General features: G+C 36.6%; 1 protein-coding gene across 6 annotated transcripts in view; it reads right to left on the bottom strand.

Annotated features, from left to right (window-relative positions):
* The window catches only part of hspa12a (heat shock protein 12A), a 31278-nt gene continuing 16031 nt past the window's right edge, over positions 1 to 15247 (bottom strand). For 3 of the 6 annotated variants that reach the window (XM_079459314.1, XM_079459315.1, XM_079459316.1), the window contains exons 7-12: positions 14455 to 14626; positions 9142 to 9228; positions 8489 to 8593; positions 7462 to 7720; positions 5556 to 5659; positions 1 to 4543 (exon numbers count right to left, since the gene is read on the bottom strand). In XM_079459314.1, coding sequence (XP_079315440.1) covers positions 3912 to 4543; positions 5556 to 5659; positions 7462 to 7720; positions 8489 to 8593; positions 9142 to 9228; positions 14455 to 14626 — 1359 coding nt within the window. In that variant the 3' untranslated portion in view covers positions 1 to 3911. The remainder of the gene's footprint in view (positions 4544 to 5555; positions 5660 to 7461; positions 7721 to 8488; positions 8594 to 9141; positions 9229 to 14454; positions 14627 to 15247) is intronic. The other 3 variants (XM_079459317.1, XM_079459318.1, XM_079459319.1) reach the window with 1 other exon arrangement.

The raw sequence follows: 15247 nt of genomic DNA, 5'->3' as shown, positions 1-15247 counted from the left end.
CACATTTTATTGGGTGATATTTTGGCTTTTAGTACTTGGCATTGATTGAAATACAGTTGCAAATCTTTTCTGTTTTTGGATGTGCAAATGGCAAGAGCAGTGACTGTTTTTATCTATTAAAAAGAAACCAGTGGGAGTCATTTGTGAGTTCACACAGTGTGAGACTGCATGCCTGCTCTAGCGGGAGCAGCCATCTTGTTTTTAAGTGAATGACTAGGTGATTTTTAAGCATTTAAAGCACAACATCTAGTAAATGGTGAACTTCATTTCCCACGTGATTCACACCCTATGACCAATCCACTTTTCTTTTAGCTAAATCTAATACAACTGATTTATGCTGACAAGCCAATCAAAATCATATTAGTCATTGTGAACATCCCTTTACAAGAATTAGCATCTCTAGCTTTAATACAATTGCAAATATAAAAATCTTTAAAACAAAATTCAAAAGAATAGTGCTCTATAGGTGGATTTACAAGCATATCAAGAGGCTACACATTGATAAAAAAGAATAAAGCTGCCCATAAACAAAAGGGTTTGTAGAACAAAAGCTGTTTTTAAAACATTTATCAACTCGTTCAGAGCAAATAAAGGTGTGCTTACTCCACTAATCTGCACAGGTTTGTGTCCAAATGCGTGCTCTGCTAACAGATGTCTCACCTGCCCGAAATGTGCACGCACACGCATCATCTGATGACATCACATCCTTGCACAGCCAATGATAGATCTATGATAGCTTGAATAATTTATTATCCAAAGATCTATCACTGTAATTGAAAATAGAACATTAAAATGTAATGTTCTTTCGTCTTTTTGGTCACTCATGCAGATCGTGCAGAGTATACGCAAATATTAGCAATTAACAATCACGTCAGCAGCAAATTCAGGGAAGAATTTACATTTAGAGAAGCTTAAGCATCAAATGTATGCACAGTTTGTTCTTTTCATTTAAATTGATATGAAATAGTTTGATGATGTTTTACTTTGGATCTCGGCGGATGTGAACACTTTAAAATGATATTTTACCCAAAACATTATTTTAGTAATAACAGCAGCTTGGACATGCTGCTATGAAAAGCTTTAGAAGGACATGAGGGTGATATTCGGGGTTTAACTATCCCCTTAGTAGCATGGTCTGCGATTTATTGCAGCTTTTAATGGTTCTTTATAAGAACTATTTTGAAATCAATGCAAGTTTTGTCTTGCACTGCAAAGCATTTGCATAAAGCAGATTATCAAGAACGCCAAAAGCTGATCAGAAGTTTTCTCATGTATTGACACTGTTAAATTCCAGTGCTCTGCATGCTCAACATAATGTTAAATGCATGTTGTTTCAATGAAACAACCATCACCTTGATCTAATAATGTTGACTAATATTCTATAGAAACATTTTGAAGCTTAAGCTTTCACAAAGACTTTACACTGGCAGAATAGCACGATGGAGTACAGCTGGAACATCACATTGCAATACCATTATTGCTTACGTTATTTATCTTAGTGTTGTATCATTATGAAGGTATAGCTGAGGCTTGGCTATCAATCTGTGCCCTCTTTCAACCAACTCAGAACTATTCTAATTTGTGCCACTCTTATCATCTAAGATGCGAGCACACACCATCGGCCACCTCATCTCCCCAAACCACCACATACCAAAATGTACACTTCATTTGTGGTGAATGATAACTGTCAATGCAGTTTTTAAGGTCAAAGGCTTTCAAGTCAAAACAGAGCAACACAGGCAACTCACACAATCGCTCATCTTGCGTATTTGGATTAGGAAACAGGAACTGGAAATTAGGAATTGGGAGTCAGTTTGAGGTTAAAATAAGGAGTTTCGTCGCATTATAAATCGATTTTTTAGATTTTTCTTAGAGTTCAGATTGGGGTTAAAGCGAAGATTAGGTTTCAGTCTGGTTATGGCATTGGCCGTAGGAAAATTAAAGGGTCTTCTTTAGGGTTTAAAGTGGAATGGTTACGATTCGGTTTGGATTAGGGTGATTCATATGAAGGCTGGTGAGTATGAAAGAATAGTGTCCTGCATACACACATGAAGCCGCTAATGCTAAAACAACGCTAAAAATCTGTACAATATCTTTAAATACTGTATATACAGAAATAAACATTTTCCTTTGTCACATATTCTTCATAATTCTCTAAATAAAAAGAAAGAAAAAATATCAGTGGCTTCTCTCTCTAAAGAGCAGGAATAAAGGCAACTAGCATATAGCAATGGCTATTGTTTCCATTCATGTTGCAGGCGCAGCTAAAATTCACATTCTTGGATTGATGCGTTCTCATTCCGCGCAGAGCAACATACTGACCGACAATATGGAAGGATATGGTGAATTCTGGGACAAAACAAATGCCGCCCTCAGTTTCAATGGCTGTAAAATCTATTTCCTTATAGTTGTCCAGCATGCCAAATGCAGCTTATGGAACTGCCCAGAACTTATAACATGCCTTAAACATGCAAAAAAAGGAAGCTGTTAGGAAGAGGACAACACACACACATACACAAAAACAAAGTGAAGATGACAACACTTACAATGAGAAGAATAAGAAAAAAAAATCAACCATACGTTGCAGTCCTGTAGCACTAGGTGATGAACTGAAGGTAGTTGTGTCACAGATATTAGCACCTTTAGGGATGCGCACGGTGCAAACATTTTCCTAATCAGTCTATTGTTCTTGTTTTCCAGTTAAAATATCTAAACAAACTAGATTTTAAAACTTGTTTTAAAGAATATATACATTTACAGCTGTACTGGATAGTACAATGAAGAGAAGATCATATGGAAATCATTAAGGGTGAGAGAGACTAAATAACATGTTTATTAACAAATGATCTGAGCATAAATCTAACCTAACAAACACCAGTGTGGTGATCAAAATAAAGTTAATCTTAATGGGCCGGTTTTCCCGGACAAGGATTAGGTTAAGCCAGGACTAACTTTAAGTAAAATAAGGGCATTTAAGGAGATTTTACAAAATAAAACATGACTTGTGTGCATGTATTTAAATGTTTGTTAGTGCAAGCTGTTTTCAGTTTAGACAGCTCTAACATTATTTTTAGTCTTTATTCCGTCCAGGAAACAACCCCTATATGTTTCTAATTCAGATTCTCTAAAAACAAGCATTACCATACACAATTTCTCAAGTTAAAATATGTTGTTTTACTGGAAACAAAACAAAATGTTGATTAAGAAAATGTTTTGCAGTGCATCTCAGGTTTGATCAAACTTGTAATGCTCTCATTAATGCTCCAACTCTTTCAAGTATTTGAGATGATTCATTCCAGTAACTTTACTATGAAATTAATAATTTGACCAGTCCAGCATCCAAAAACACCTGCTCACGATATATATGAACGAACTGTTTCTGGACTTTTTATGGTAACATTGGAGTTTAAGAGCAAAGCAGTAAGTTTTGTTAGAGAATGATATAAAATTTCTGCCATGATGTGTATATAAGACAGATGTAGCTGCCTTAACCTGAATTTAGCGCTATGTTGACTTGTTAATACGTGGCACTATCCCAAACTGGCACTATTAGCGCTATTGTAGTTTGACTCTACCCATGCAGTTTATCATCTCTTTGCATACAACAGCCACTACGAAACTACAAACAGACTTTTTATAGAAGCATACAGAGAATAATGAATTAAGCCGAGGTGAAGTGAATGTACTTCGTAACCTGTCTGATATGAAAATAGACAAAATTAAAACACTGCTCAATGTCCTTTTTTGTATAAGACATTGTGTTGCGTACAGTATCAGGACAACGAAATAAAAAAAACAACGAATGAATGGCACAACTATTAAATCAACGATGATGTATTAGTTGAGACTCCACGCCTTCATTTCTCTCCCTATATATTTCTCCTTTTCTATCCTTCTATCATTTAGTAATTCTATTGACTAAGGAAGTCAATGCTAGCTTTGACGGTGCGAGATGTTGCCACATCGATAGCCATAGCTCTGATCTCAGTATCTCCGAACTGCATGAGCGTCTGGATCTCTCGTCGCGCCACTGGACTCTCGGTACCGCTCACGTCCAGCTTCAGCGTACCGCACTTCCTCACGCCTGGGTCCGTGATGAAACTGACCGACTCTTTTTCCGAGCAGTACACGTGGATGACGATCACCTGTTGCGACGGCTTGGCTGGCGTGTAGCTGCGTTTCACCGTTTCACCGAGCGCCACCGACTGATCAGTGGAAATGAATGTATCGAAGACGTCGGTGCACCAGCGCGTTCCGTTCTTCACAAGCATCTTCTCAGGCGGGTGCTTCCCCTCCACAAATCGGTTTAGGACGCCCACCCCATAGGTGAGCGGAGAGCGCCGCACCTTAATGATGCTGGGATCAAGGCCGAACAACACCGCCCCCTTGAGGATGGTCAAGCCCACATCATGGGGAATGATAATTCGACTCCGCCCCTGAAGCATATTCTGAACCGCCTGCTGCAGCAAAGAAGATTCGGCAAATCCACCCACGAGGAAAAGGAACTTAATGTCTGTCACTTCCGGCCTGTCAAATAGCTCAACTGAAGGACAAACATAAGAACGAGAATTAAAGACCACAAAAAATTAAGTACGTTCCATCACAAGTTTAATTGTAAAGCAATGTAATTTTCTGTGTCTTTAAAGTTTATTGTTTTTTATCTAACTGAAGAAAGAAAATGCAGTTCATTGGTAATAGTGGTAATTTATTTTGAAGAATCACAGCTGGGCTAAACCAACGTGAGAGCTGAGGGATTCAGTTCTGACCCAATTCTGCATGTGTGTGCTGGAGTATTTTGGGCAGATGGTTAAGATGTTTCTGACTGGGGCAACACTTGCCCTAAATGTGTCTCCCAGTGGCTTATTACATTTCTTTACATTTTATGCATTTGGCAGACGCTTACATTATACTATACATTGGATTAAACTATACATTTGTTTTGCAATCCCTGGGATCAAATCCATGACCTTGGCATCAAACCCATGACCTTGGCATTGCTAGTGCTATGCTCTTGCCACTGAGCCACAGGACAGCTCATTAGTTTATAGCTTTACAAAATCTTGTCAAATTGTATGTTTGAAATAGTAGAAAGTATATAGAAATGGACTGCCTCAACAACATGTTGTAGGCGAGAGTCACAGCACAGAGCCAGGTGCGAGTATCATATAATGCGAAGGTCCAACCGCTCTATTAGATCCCATAAGAAATATACTATACTATATATACAGTATATATATATATATATATATATATAATATAAACATGGCATGATGTGAAATGCCCGAAAACCTCAGACCCTATACTTTATGTGCATAACAAAATCACAAATGGCCACACTTCAATTTGTTTTTTACAAATTATCAAAATATTGATGTTGGAGATTCCGGGAGACTGTAGTGTTCACTGAGTTTATAAATGTTTTGCTTAAATGTGAGATATGAATAAACCGTGATCATAAATGACTGTTTTAATGATATCCTCCATTGAAATTAATGTAGGCTTGGACGCGGAAACAGTATTCACGACTTCACAAGCGTTATACAAGGCATACTCACCCAGGTGCTGTATAATGTGGTCTATGGTTGGTTTGAACAGCGCATTCATTGCATCTGGAGTCATTCTCAGCATGCCCTGCGACGACCATTTCACAAAGTCCACACTGCGGTTAGCACAGAGGAGATACAAAGAGAGAAACAGAGACAGAAAGAGAGATCATCAAACTATGACAGATTACTAATATTTAGCCTGTATGCAAAGTGCAAGTGTGTTGTGGTGTATAACGGAGTACTAAAACACTTATATTATTGACTTTATATTTTTAGGTTTTACAACTCTATAAAAATCAGTGTGTGTGCTAATACAAAAATCAGTGTGTGTGCTAATATCTAATATTTCCAGTTAAAGCCTACACATGCACACATGAAATCGCTGCGTAGTGCGGTGTAATGTAGGGTTGAATGAGTCTTCAGAGACATCTGACTCATCCGATTGTCGGGAAAACATTCCCCTGTTAGAAATAAAGCCTAAAACAAAATCAATAACGTCCAAGCTAGGACCCTCTTACAGGGGCTCATCTCATATCATGGTGTCAGGAAAGAAAATAACCTTAGAGAACCCATAAAATACATACAGTACCAGATAAAATACATAATAAATAATAATTTCAGACCCTGACACAAACTGACCGAATGTACGTTATCCTGCTTATTACACAGATGTCTGCCACATAAGCAACTGAACACGATATTGATTTGAGATTATTATTAGTTATGTGAAACATTCAAGTAACAGCGGTAAAGTAACCCCGGTAAGTGGTCTGAAATAACTCAATAACCGGATATGCAGTGGTTATTGAGAATGGTTACTGGCATGATTAACCAGTCAGAATCCAGCATGTCTGAGAAACGTGTGATAATGTGAGATAACAGGGTGTTGTACACTGAAACATCTCTAGGCATTTTTTTAGCACATAGTCAGCATTCACATTTAGCTGACATGGTCTGTCTTTATACAGGGTCTGAACGCTCATTGATTGGCTGTGTGTGGACAGTATTGACAGCAGTCATGAATAGACAGATTAACCCTCCAGGCGCTGCAGATTACACACGCCTGACCTTAAACAGTCCGACAACAATTACATTGGAGGCAAAGAGTCAGCAGAAAAACACATCACCAGTGTGGGACATTGGAGAACAACATTTGTTTATCTAGAATAAATCTATCAGATTATCTGGAAATGTTTCAATACAAATAGGGCAAACTTGAAAAAAACATTAAAAACACTGTCCTACCTTATCAATTTATAATATTATGTTTTTAGTTTTATTCATATTTTGAACTTGCTCCTATTAAATTTTTTAATGTACAAGTTATTGTGTTATGTATTTTTGTCATATTATTTTTAATATTGCTATAGAATTTGAAGTTATACGAGTTGTAATTTATTTATTTTTAAGTTTTTAAGAGTGTTAAGTTTTAGATTTGGGTATTTTTTATTAGTTCATTTAAATGTATTTTGAGTTAATAATTGTTCAGTTTTATTAACATTTTAAATTAGCTCTTAATTCATTTGACATTTTTAGCTATTTTGTTACGAGTTTATTTTTTGTCATTACATTTTTCATACGATAAGTATAAGATATACGATTTGTTAAGGTTTTTAATTTAATTATTTAATATATTTCAGTTTATTTTGTTTTGAGGTAACTCAAATAATTGTAATGCCTCAACCTATTTTAGTTTGTTGCTGAAGCAACATTCTCATTCTGGTTTAGTTTGTTAAATAACATTAAGCCAATCAAAAATGTTTTAATAATTTAAGTAAACAATTAAACCATTGCTAATAATCTGCCTCTGCAAAAAATTTAGTTTGCTTGGACTCTATATCTGTGGCATTATACAACACTGAAAACTCAACTTCCACTATGTTCCTGAGGAAGGATTTTTTTTGCTGTCACTCACTTGCTTTTCCTCAGTGCATGCTCCACACTGTGTCCTCTGAACTTCTTGTAGTAATCGATGAAAGAGAAGGGCAGGTTAATATTGAGTGGATTGCTTCGGTCAGGGGCCGCTGCCCTCTTCCGAGACTCGAAGGCGATCATTAGATCCACCCATGCAGCCGGACGCTTGATCTTAAACTGGTCAATGAAATCCTGCCCGAATATTTTACACAGAAGCTGCTCAAATTCATAATCTATCCCGATAGATCCATACGGGCCTCCTGTGAAGTAGAAAGATGAAAATGATTTAATATGATATAATAAATGTCATATTTATTATATTTTTAGAAGTAGGGCTTTATGTCTGGTGCTTCTGGAGATCCACACTCTTAATAATAAAGGTGCTACAAAAGGTTCTTCACAGCGATGTCATAGAAGAACCATTTTGGTTCCAGAAAGAAGTCAAAGCTTCTTTAAAGAGGTGTCTCTTTCTTACCTTTTTAAAATCTGAAGAATTTTTTTTGCCACAAAGAACCTTTTGTGAATCATTCAGACAAAGAACCCAAAACTCCATTGGAGCCTAACCGGGGGATTCCAGTTCCCCTCTGGCAAAAGTTGCAGCCTCTGCACAAGCTTGACAGTGCTTGCACAAAAAGGCAAAATAAAAATTGTAGATTCAAGATTATCATTAAAAATCTAATAGCGACTGAAATTTTGTAGAGTCGCCGTGCTTTTTTATGTGACTGTCATCAAAATGTAATGTCAAGAGACATTAAATTACTATGTTAAGTCATCAAATGTGTTTTTATGCTGTTTTTTATGTTCAAAGGTAAAGTAAGAAAATCTCTTTCTTAGCAGTAGAATAATAGATGCAACGACAAATTCAACTCACAGTTTCACCTAAGTAATTATTAATTGTTTATATAATTTATAAGATATTTTATTGAAAATATGTTATGTACATTTAAAAAAATCTATGGGTAAATTTTAGTGTTAAAGCAACACATTAATACAGTATGAAGCTGCTTGCCACTAGTGGAGACTTGTACCTGAGGCTTTGTAAAGCTCTTTTAGGTGTCCCTCAGGCAGCCGGATCTGATGCACCGTCAGATCCACCGTCCCGCCTCCACAATCCACAACAACGTAACGGTCACCTAGAGAGGCAGAAACCACGTGAAAGGTCATCTGTGGATTTGGTGAGATGGAATAAAGAGTATGCTGTATCCCGCCTGGTGACATTTTTACACTGAGACACATTTTCAAAAAACTCCCTGTAGATGAGGAAAATAAGCTTTTCCAAGATGTCAGGGGACTGTTGACCTACTTTCAGGGCTCATCGACAGTCAGTTGGTAACCAAAGGAGAAATAACTTTACAAAATTATTTGTCTGTTTATTTCTACATTTTAAAACTTTTAAGTGTAATATTTAAAAATAATGAAGAAACAGGTAGATAGATTTTAATTCTCATGGTAAAGAGCAGAAATCGTAAACAGATGAATCTGCGTGGGATTATTACAGCAGTGATAAGCAAAGGATGCTATGATAATACTGATGACCCGCTTATACAAACAGAAGAACAAGGGCTGAAACCAGCTAAAGGTGCATTTTAAGAGGGCATCTTTGTTTTTTTATGTATGACAGCATCAGAAACAGCAGGAGCAAAACACTACAAGAAGATGTTTGAGAAGACAGAGACTCTACCTTCAGTGAGTTCAGACCAGAGCTCTCCTATGACATTCTCCACCAGAAATGTGCGGCTCTGTCGGTTACGGCGCACATGCTCCTTGGCTAGTTATTGACAGAGAGAGACAGGAAGTGTGTGTGAGAGGGAAGGCTGCGTGAAGCTGTGTGTTTGTGTGTGTGTGTGGCAGTTCTATACAGGCAAGGCAACAGAATGAGAAAAGGATCATAGTCACTGTGAGCTGCGTTGTGTTTACTTAAAGCTAAAGCTCCTAATGGATTCCCAACTCATAAAATTCTAAGAAAAGTGGTCAATAGTTGCAATGTTGGCTTTTGAAACTGTCCTTTATTTAAGTAAACATAATTGTGCATTAACAAAATAAACATCCCATTATCATGCCTGCAAATGCCTATAATATGCAATACAGTATGGAAATTACTAAATGCTGTGGTCAAACAAATATTATTTCAATTATTTCCTCTTATGTCAAATGAAACCTGTATGACTTTCTCTGCAGAACACAAAAGAAAATATTTAGCAAAACGTAAGTAAATAAGAATTTATGGACACAAAAACTGTTTTCCACACAAGGAAAGGGTTCGTACAAAGTATATTATGAATAAATGAGTTTTAGGTGATCTATCCCAGCTATAGTCTTAAAAATATTTAGAATTTTCTATAATTGTTCCGTTAATAGATTTCCTCTTTTTCAATTTTCTGGCTCCTGGAATGCACGCAAGAGGGTCTCTGTTCATTCACTCTTGGCATTGTCCGATAAAGGGCAGTTAGTTTGATGACATCAGAGGATAATGGCCATCCTGGCAGTTGTAAACATTCCCAAACAGGAAGTGTAAGCTGTAAGGGAGAGTGACCGCATGGGAACTGATCGACATTTCCTGCAACTCATTAAAAACAATAAAATGCACACAAAGGTTCTTATGAAGTGTGGGACAGCTGCCTCTTGTAAATTAAACAGTCTAAACAGTTCTGCTTACATCAAACAATACATTTCTGTTCCTGTAGTATGAGAATAAAATCACAAAGCTGTTTCTTCCCCCTTACGAAGTTGTCAAAGTATATAAACAGCCCAGGTTGAGCCAGTCTCTCTGAAACTGCACCTCTCACAAATAACATCAAAACACTGTGATTTTGTTCTACATTTAACTATGTTTATGTGAATAACATCAAACTATATAGATGTGCAGATGATTTGATGCTTTGAATGAATTAAACTGTAAATGTCACCTACATCTTTGCATCATTGACTACATAAGAAATCAACATGATTACTAAAAATCTACCTGAAGGGTCAGGTTATCTCCTGTCTGTCTCTGACAGGGCTTTAGGTAACCATGGGTCTATCTATGGTCCTGTCAGACGGACAGATGCCTCACGTTACACAAAACAACTGTTTCCCATCTCACATTCTGTCAACTAAAATGAACTATAACTATTTCAGCCTTTTCTCAACTCTCATATCAAATATATACACACAGGGCAGACACATCACTGATGCTAAAAACATGAATAAACACAACTTCACGTGTCTCTTCTCCGTGCAGACAATCTATAGCACTATACAACAAACAACATCAGCACCACATATTCTTCTTAAAATTACAATATTTTCCCGCTGGTTACATCATGAGAATACCCTGTTTATTTTCAGCCTAACAATAAAACTATTCAGACGTGCAAACATACAGACACATACTAAACCAAAAAACCAACCGAATAATGAATAACATTTTCCCTAAAATATGTTTTTAAAAAACATTCATTGCTTATTTTTTAATGAATCATCACATAGATCTTTTTATACAATGACAGTTAATAATCACACGACATCAAGCTCCAAAAAGAACAAAGCATAAAGGTGATGATATATTTCTTCAGAAGTTATATGAACTAATTTTACAGTTCATATGCTTTTATAGGGCTCTTTTAGTTTTTGACAGTGATTGTTTGCTATGAAATGTCTTTGTATGAAAAGGATCTTTGTGAAGATTTCTCATGAAGATCGTTTTCTTTCCATAGCACACACGCATCAGTTTGCTGCCTCACAATTTGCTCCTTAAGAATCATTTACTTTCCATTGTTTATACAGTATATACAAACCTGTATATATGCTGTTTTTCTTTTCCACTAGCTTAAACCTCGATATTTGGGTGAAAGCATCTGCTAAATGAATAATCAGGTGAACTATTCTTGAAACAAATGTATTTAATCTTTCAAATGATTCTGAAACAGATCAAATAACAGTGTTGACACTGTTTTTGTCATTTTTAACATGACTTGCTACTAAAGGAATGTGATGGATGGCTTCAAAGAAATAACATCATTTCGAATGAAGGTACATGCACAGAAATAAAAAGACTTTTGCCAAAGCTGTTTCTCATGCTGACTTCATCATTCAGCAAATGACTGTTAGCATCTGAATGGACATGAAAACGACTTTCATGTTGTTAAGATCAGGAAATACCTACATATCTGCCCATTTCAAAATATGCCAGTCCACAGTTTATGTTCTGGCATTCTGTATTAAAACCATGAGCAGGATAATATAGGTGAATTGAAATGAATGGGGGGAAAGGAGGAGGAGAGAGTGGTTTTGTGCACCCAACGCAGGCAACAGAGGGTGGATAAGAAATACAGACAAAATGAGCATTTTTCTAAGTTCTGTCATTATAGAAAAACACACATTTAGACTTGAAATTACATTTTACTTTACCGCAAGAGAAGACATGTCACACTCACAGGTAAATATATAGAAAACAGATAGAAATATTTATATCAATATAATGTATTGTATATAAATATAATTTAAATATAAAATATAATATTTATTTGTTAATTAAAGTTTCAATCAATGATGAGCACAGAGAGCAATGCAGACATCTTTTGTGCAATGTTAATGACATTTGTGTACATGCCTTTACGTGTTTATGTGCAACAAACATGCATAGTACATGCAAGTAAAGACAAAACAAAACCATATAAAACATTTAAAGGTCCAGTGTATGAAATCTAGCGACATATAGTGGTGATATAGCGAACTGCAACCAACAGCTCACTCCACCCCTTTTCCCATCATTTTGAGGCCGGACAAAGATGATGTCCCGTTTTCGCTTCTTTGCCGAAGGAGATAACATATATATGAAACATGCTCCCTTTGTCCATTTTAATTTAATGTAAGGGGACCCATGGGGAATGTAGATAGAAATAGCTTATTCTAAGATAATAAAAACATAACGCTTCATTACGTAAGGTCTTTATACAGCTCTGAATACAGCAATGTATATTATATTGCATTTCTATTAATAGATCCTCCAAAGAAATACACATTGGACCTTTAAAAAGTTGATGATGATTCTCTTCTTTTGCATGCAACTTCGCATTTTCATTTAACTGTGGTGAACAGCCTTTATTCAGTGCAGGACAAGGTTATTTTAGTTTACTAAAATTAAAACGTTGTAAACTTTCTGGTCATTGAAATCAAATCAGATATTGACCTACACATGATTGGGAAAAACTGAACTAAACGGAAAATTGAAATGTTGCCTCAAAAATAAACTGACATAAGTTTAAAGCACTAAAATTATAATGATAGACAGAAACTAAAATAAAATTTAATTCATATTATATAGGGACATAAAAAATAGATTAAGTTATAAAACACATAGCATATACCAAAATTGCTTAAACCTGAACTAAAAGGAACATAAAAACAAAAAATTCTACATTTTAAATATTAATAAAACGAAATAAAACTAAAATCAAAACAATAAACTCGGGTGCTCTTAGTCAAGGACTAATCTGCATTAACTAAGAATTTTTCTCCATTTTACTTTAACATGTATCTGAAAGGCAATTACCTTTGAAAATTAGACAATGTACAGTAATAAAGAGATTTCGATATTCCATCTATATGACTAATGTGCCTTTGGGTTGAATTTTCTCTACTGCTATTATGGCTGGGCGATATGGCTTAAAAAAAAAATCTCCGATTTTTTTCACACCAAACCCGATTTTCGATTTTAATCGATTTATTTTTTCTATTTAAAAACAAACTACAACTAACAAAGAAATTGCTCAAAACAAATGTACTCTTAATTGTGTTCTGATTTTCCTTTATACAGTTTAATCTAAATTTCCCATTGGAGCATAAGTGTAACAGGAAACAAGTCTTAAAACATGCTTGTAAAGGAGATTCCAGGCCCTGGCATTGTAAACAGTGAAAATGTAGCTTATCAGTTTTCTAATAACCTCAAACTTACAGTGACACAATGCACCTTCAAAATAACTTATATATAAATATAAATAAATAATTAAATTGTGTGTCCCTTTTTGGTCAAATAAATGTAACAAAAATGACAAAATTAGATATATTACAAAAATACATACAGCAGTGGTATTCATAAAGTGCAAACAAAACTTTAAACGGTTTTCCTGAATCCCTGAAATTGTAAACAAAATGAAACATCTGCATCCATTACTTTAGTTTCAACATTCTTCATTTACACATTTTTAGCCAGGAAGACAAGCCTGTCTACTACTACCTCTGGCTTGAGACATGCCCGGTTACATGTAAAAATGCCCTCTCCCACACTGAAAAGCCTATCTGATGGGGCACTTGTAGCAGGGACAGACAAGTGTTTTTTGGCCAGATTACTGAGCCTTGGGAAGTTTGGTTCGTGACGCTTCCACCACTGAAGTGGATCAGTGTCTGGGTGTGCCGCTACCCTCTCAACAAAATCCATGTCGCAATTAGACGAGAGCCGCTTGCCAGAAGCCCCTCCCATGACGCGTATTTCACTCATGAATGGCGCGAATTACACACGCAAATGCACGAATTACACGCGTGAAAGAAGCGAGTAAACTCAAAATGTTCAAGCGTCCAACTACTCGCGAATAGCGCGTTTTATTCGCGCAACTCGCGTTTGGTGTTAACACTCGGGAGCGTCGGTCATAGAAGTTCAAGAGAAAACCGATTTTCATTAAAAAAAAAATCGCCTTAAACGTCAAACTCGAGTTAATCGATAAAATCGATTTATCGCCCAGCCCTAACTGCTATCTTGCTATAGTCAGAAAAGCTAAGACAATTTTATACAAACTTACATTGTACATAAAAGTAGATGATCATGAAACAGAGAGACAAGAAATTCAACACAAATTGAGAGCACACACAGCTGTACACACGGGCAATACAACACCATGAATATTTACTGTATGCTCCATAACCATGAGAATAATCTGAGTGTGTGCTCGTAGATTAAGTTCTTTGTGTGGTAAACATGTTTGTCAAGAATATGGTGAAAATGGACATGGCTTACCTTGTGTCATTCCCGCCCCAACATTCTCTGTCGGGCTATAACCGTTCAGGGAAGTTTTGTTGCTCAAATCAACCATTTGGTGAAGACGGAGCTTGCGGCAGTATATGGATGCAGCCTCGGGTTCCAGAGCAATGATCAGCTGGTCTGGGTTTTCACGAGAAACCAGACCCGCCTAGATGAGAACAGAAGAATATGTGAAGAAATTAAATCAAATTGTACCTCCTAATAGGCCGTGTTATCATCGTTTGCCAAGAATAGTGACAGACATCGTGCACTTTGGTTCAATACGGAGGGGTGCATAAGCATGGTTATCAACAGTATTTAACTCAACCCTGAAGACTTCTGTTACCTGTCATGACTATTTAACCCACACAAACATATGAGCCACAGGCAGGCAGATATATCAGAAACAGATCATCACACTTCAAACACAAGGGATTGTAAAAACACACAGGCACGCTGCGCTGAGTGGCAGTGTTTGTTATGAGCGCGCTGCAGGATTCAGTGAGTTATGGGGCCGGTGTGTGAGCAAGATGCAGTGGGGAAAAAAGAGAGACGGGAATGCAGTGTCCTCGCTTTCCTCCCTTCGGATCCTGCAGCTGAAGAGCTGAGTCATTACACACATGCACGCACGTGCGCACACACACTCTGGAGACAAGCTGTGCAGGAATTCTACCCACAGATATCAGGTGTTGCAGACCTCCTGCTTTTCAAATCTTCTCCCGCTATGTATCTGTCAAACTCACTTGCTTTTGCACATCTCTTTTTTTTTCTTTGCTTTGGATTGAGATGA

The sequence above is a fragment of the Barbatula barbatula genome, assembly GCF_947034865.1.
Source record: "Barbatula barbatula genome assembly, chromosome: 6".
In the NCBI taxonomy this organism is placed as follows: domain Eukaryota; kingdom Metazoa; phylum Chordata; class Actinopteri; order Cypriniformes; family Nemacheilidae; genus Barbatula; species Barbatula barbatula.
This window is presented reverse-complemented; position numbering and strand designations above follow the sequence as displayed.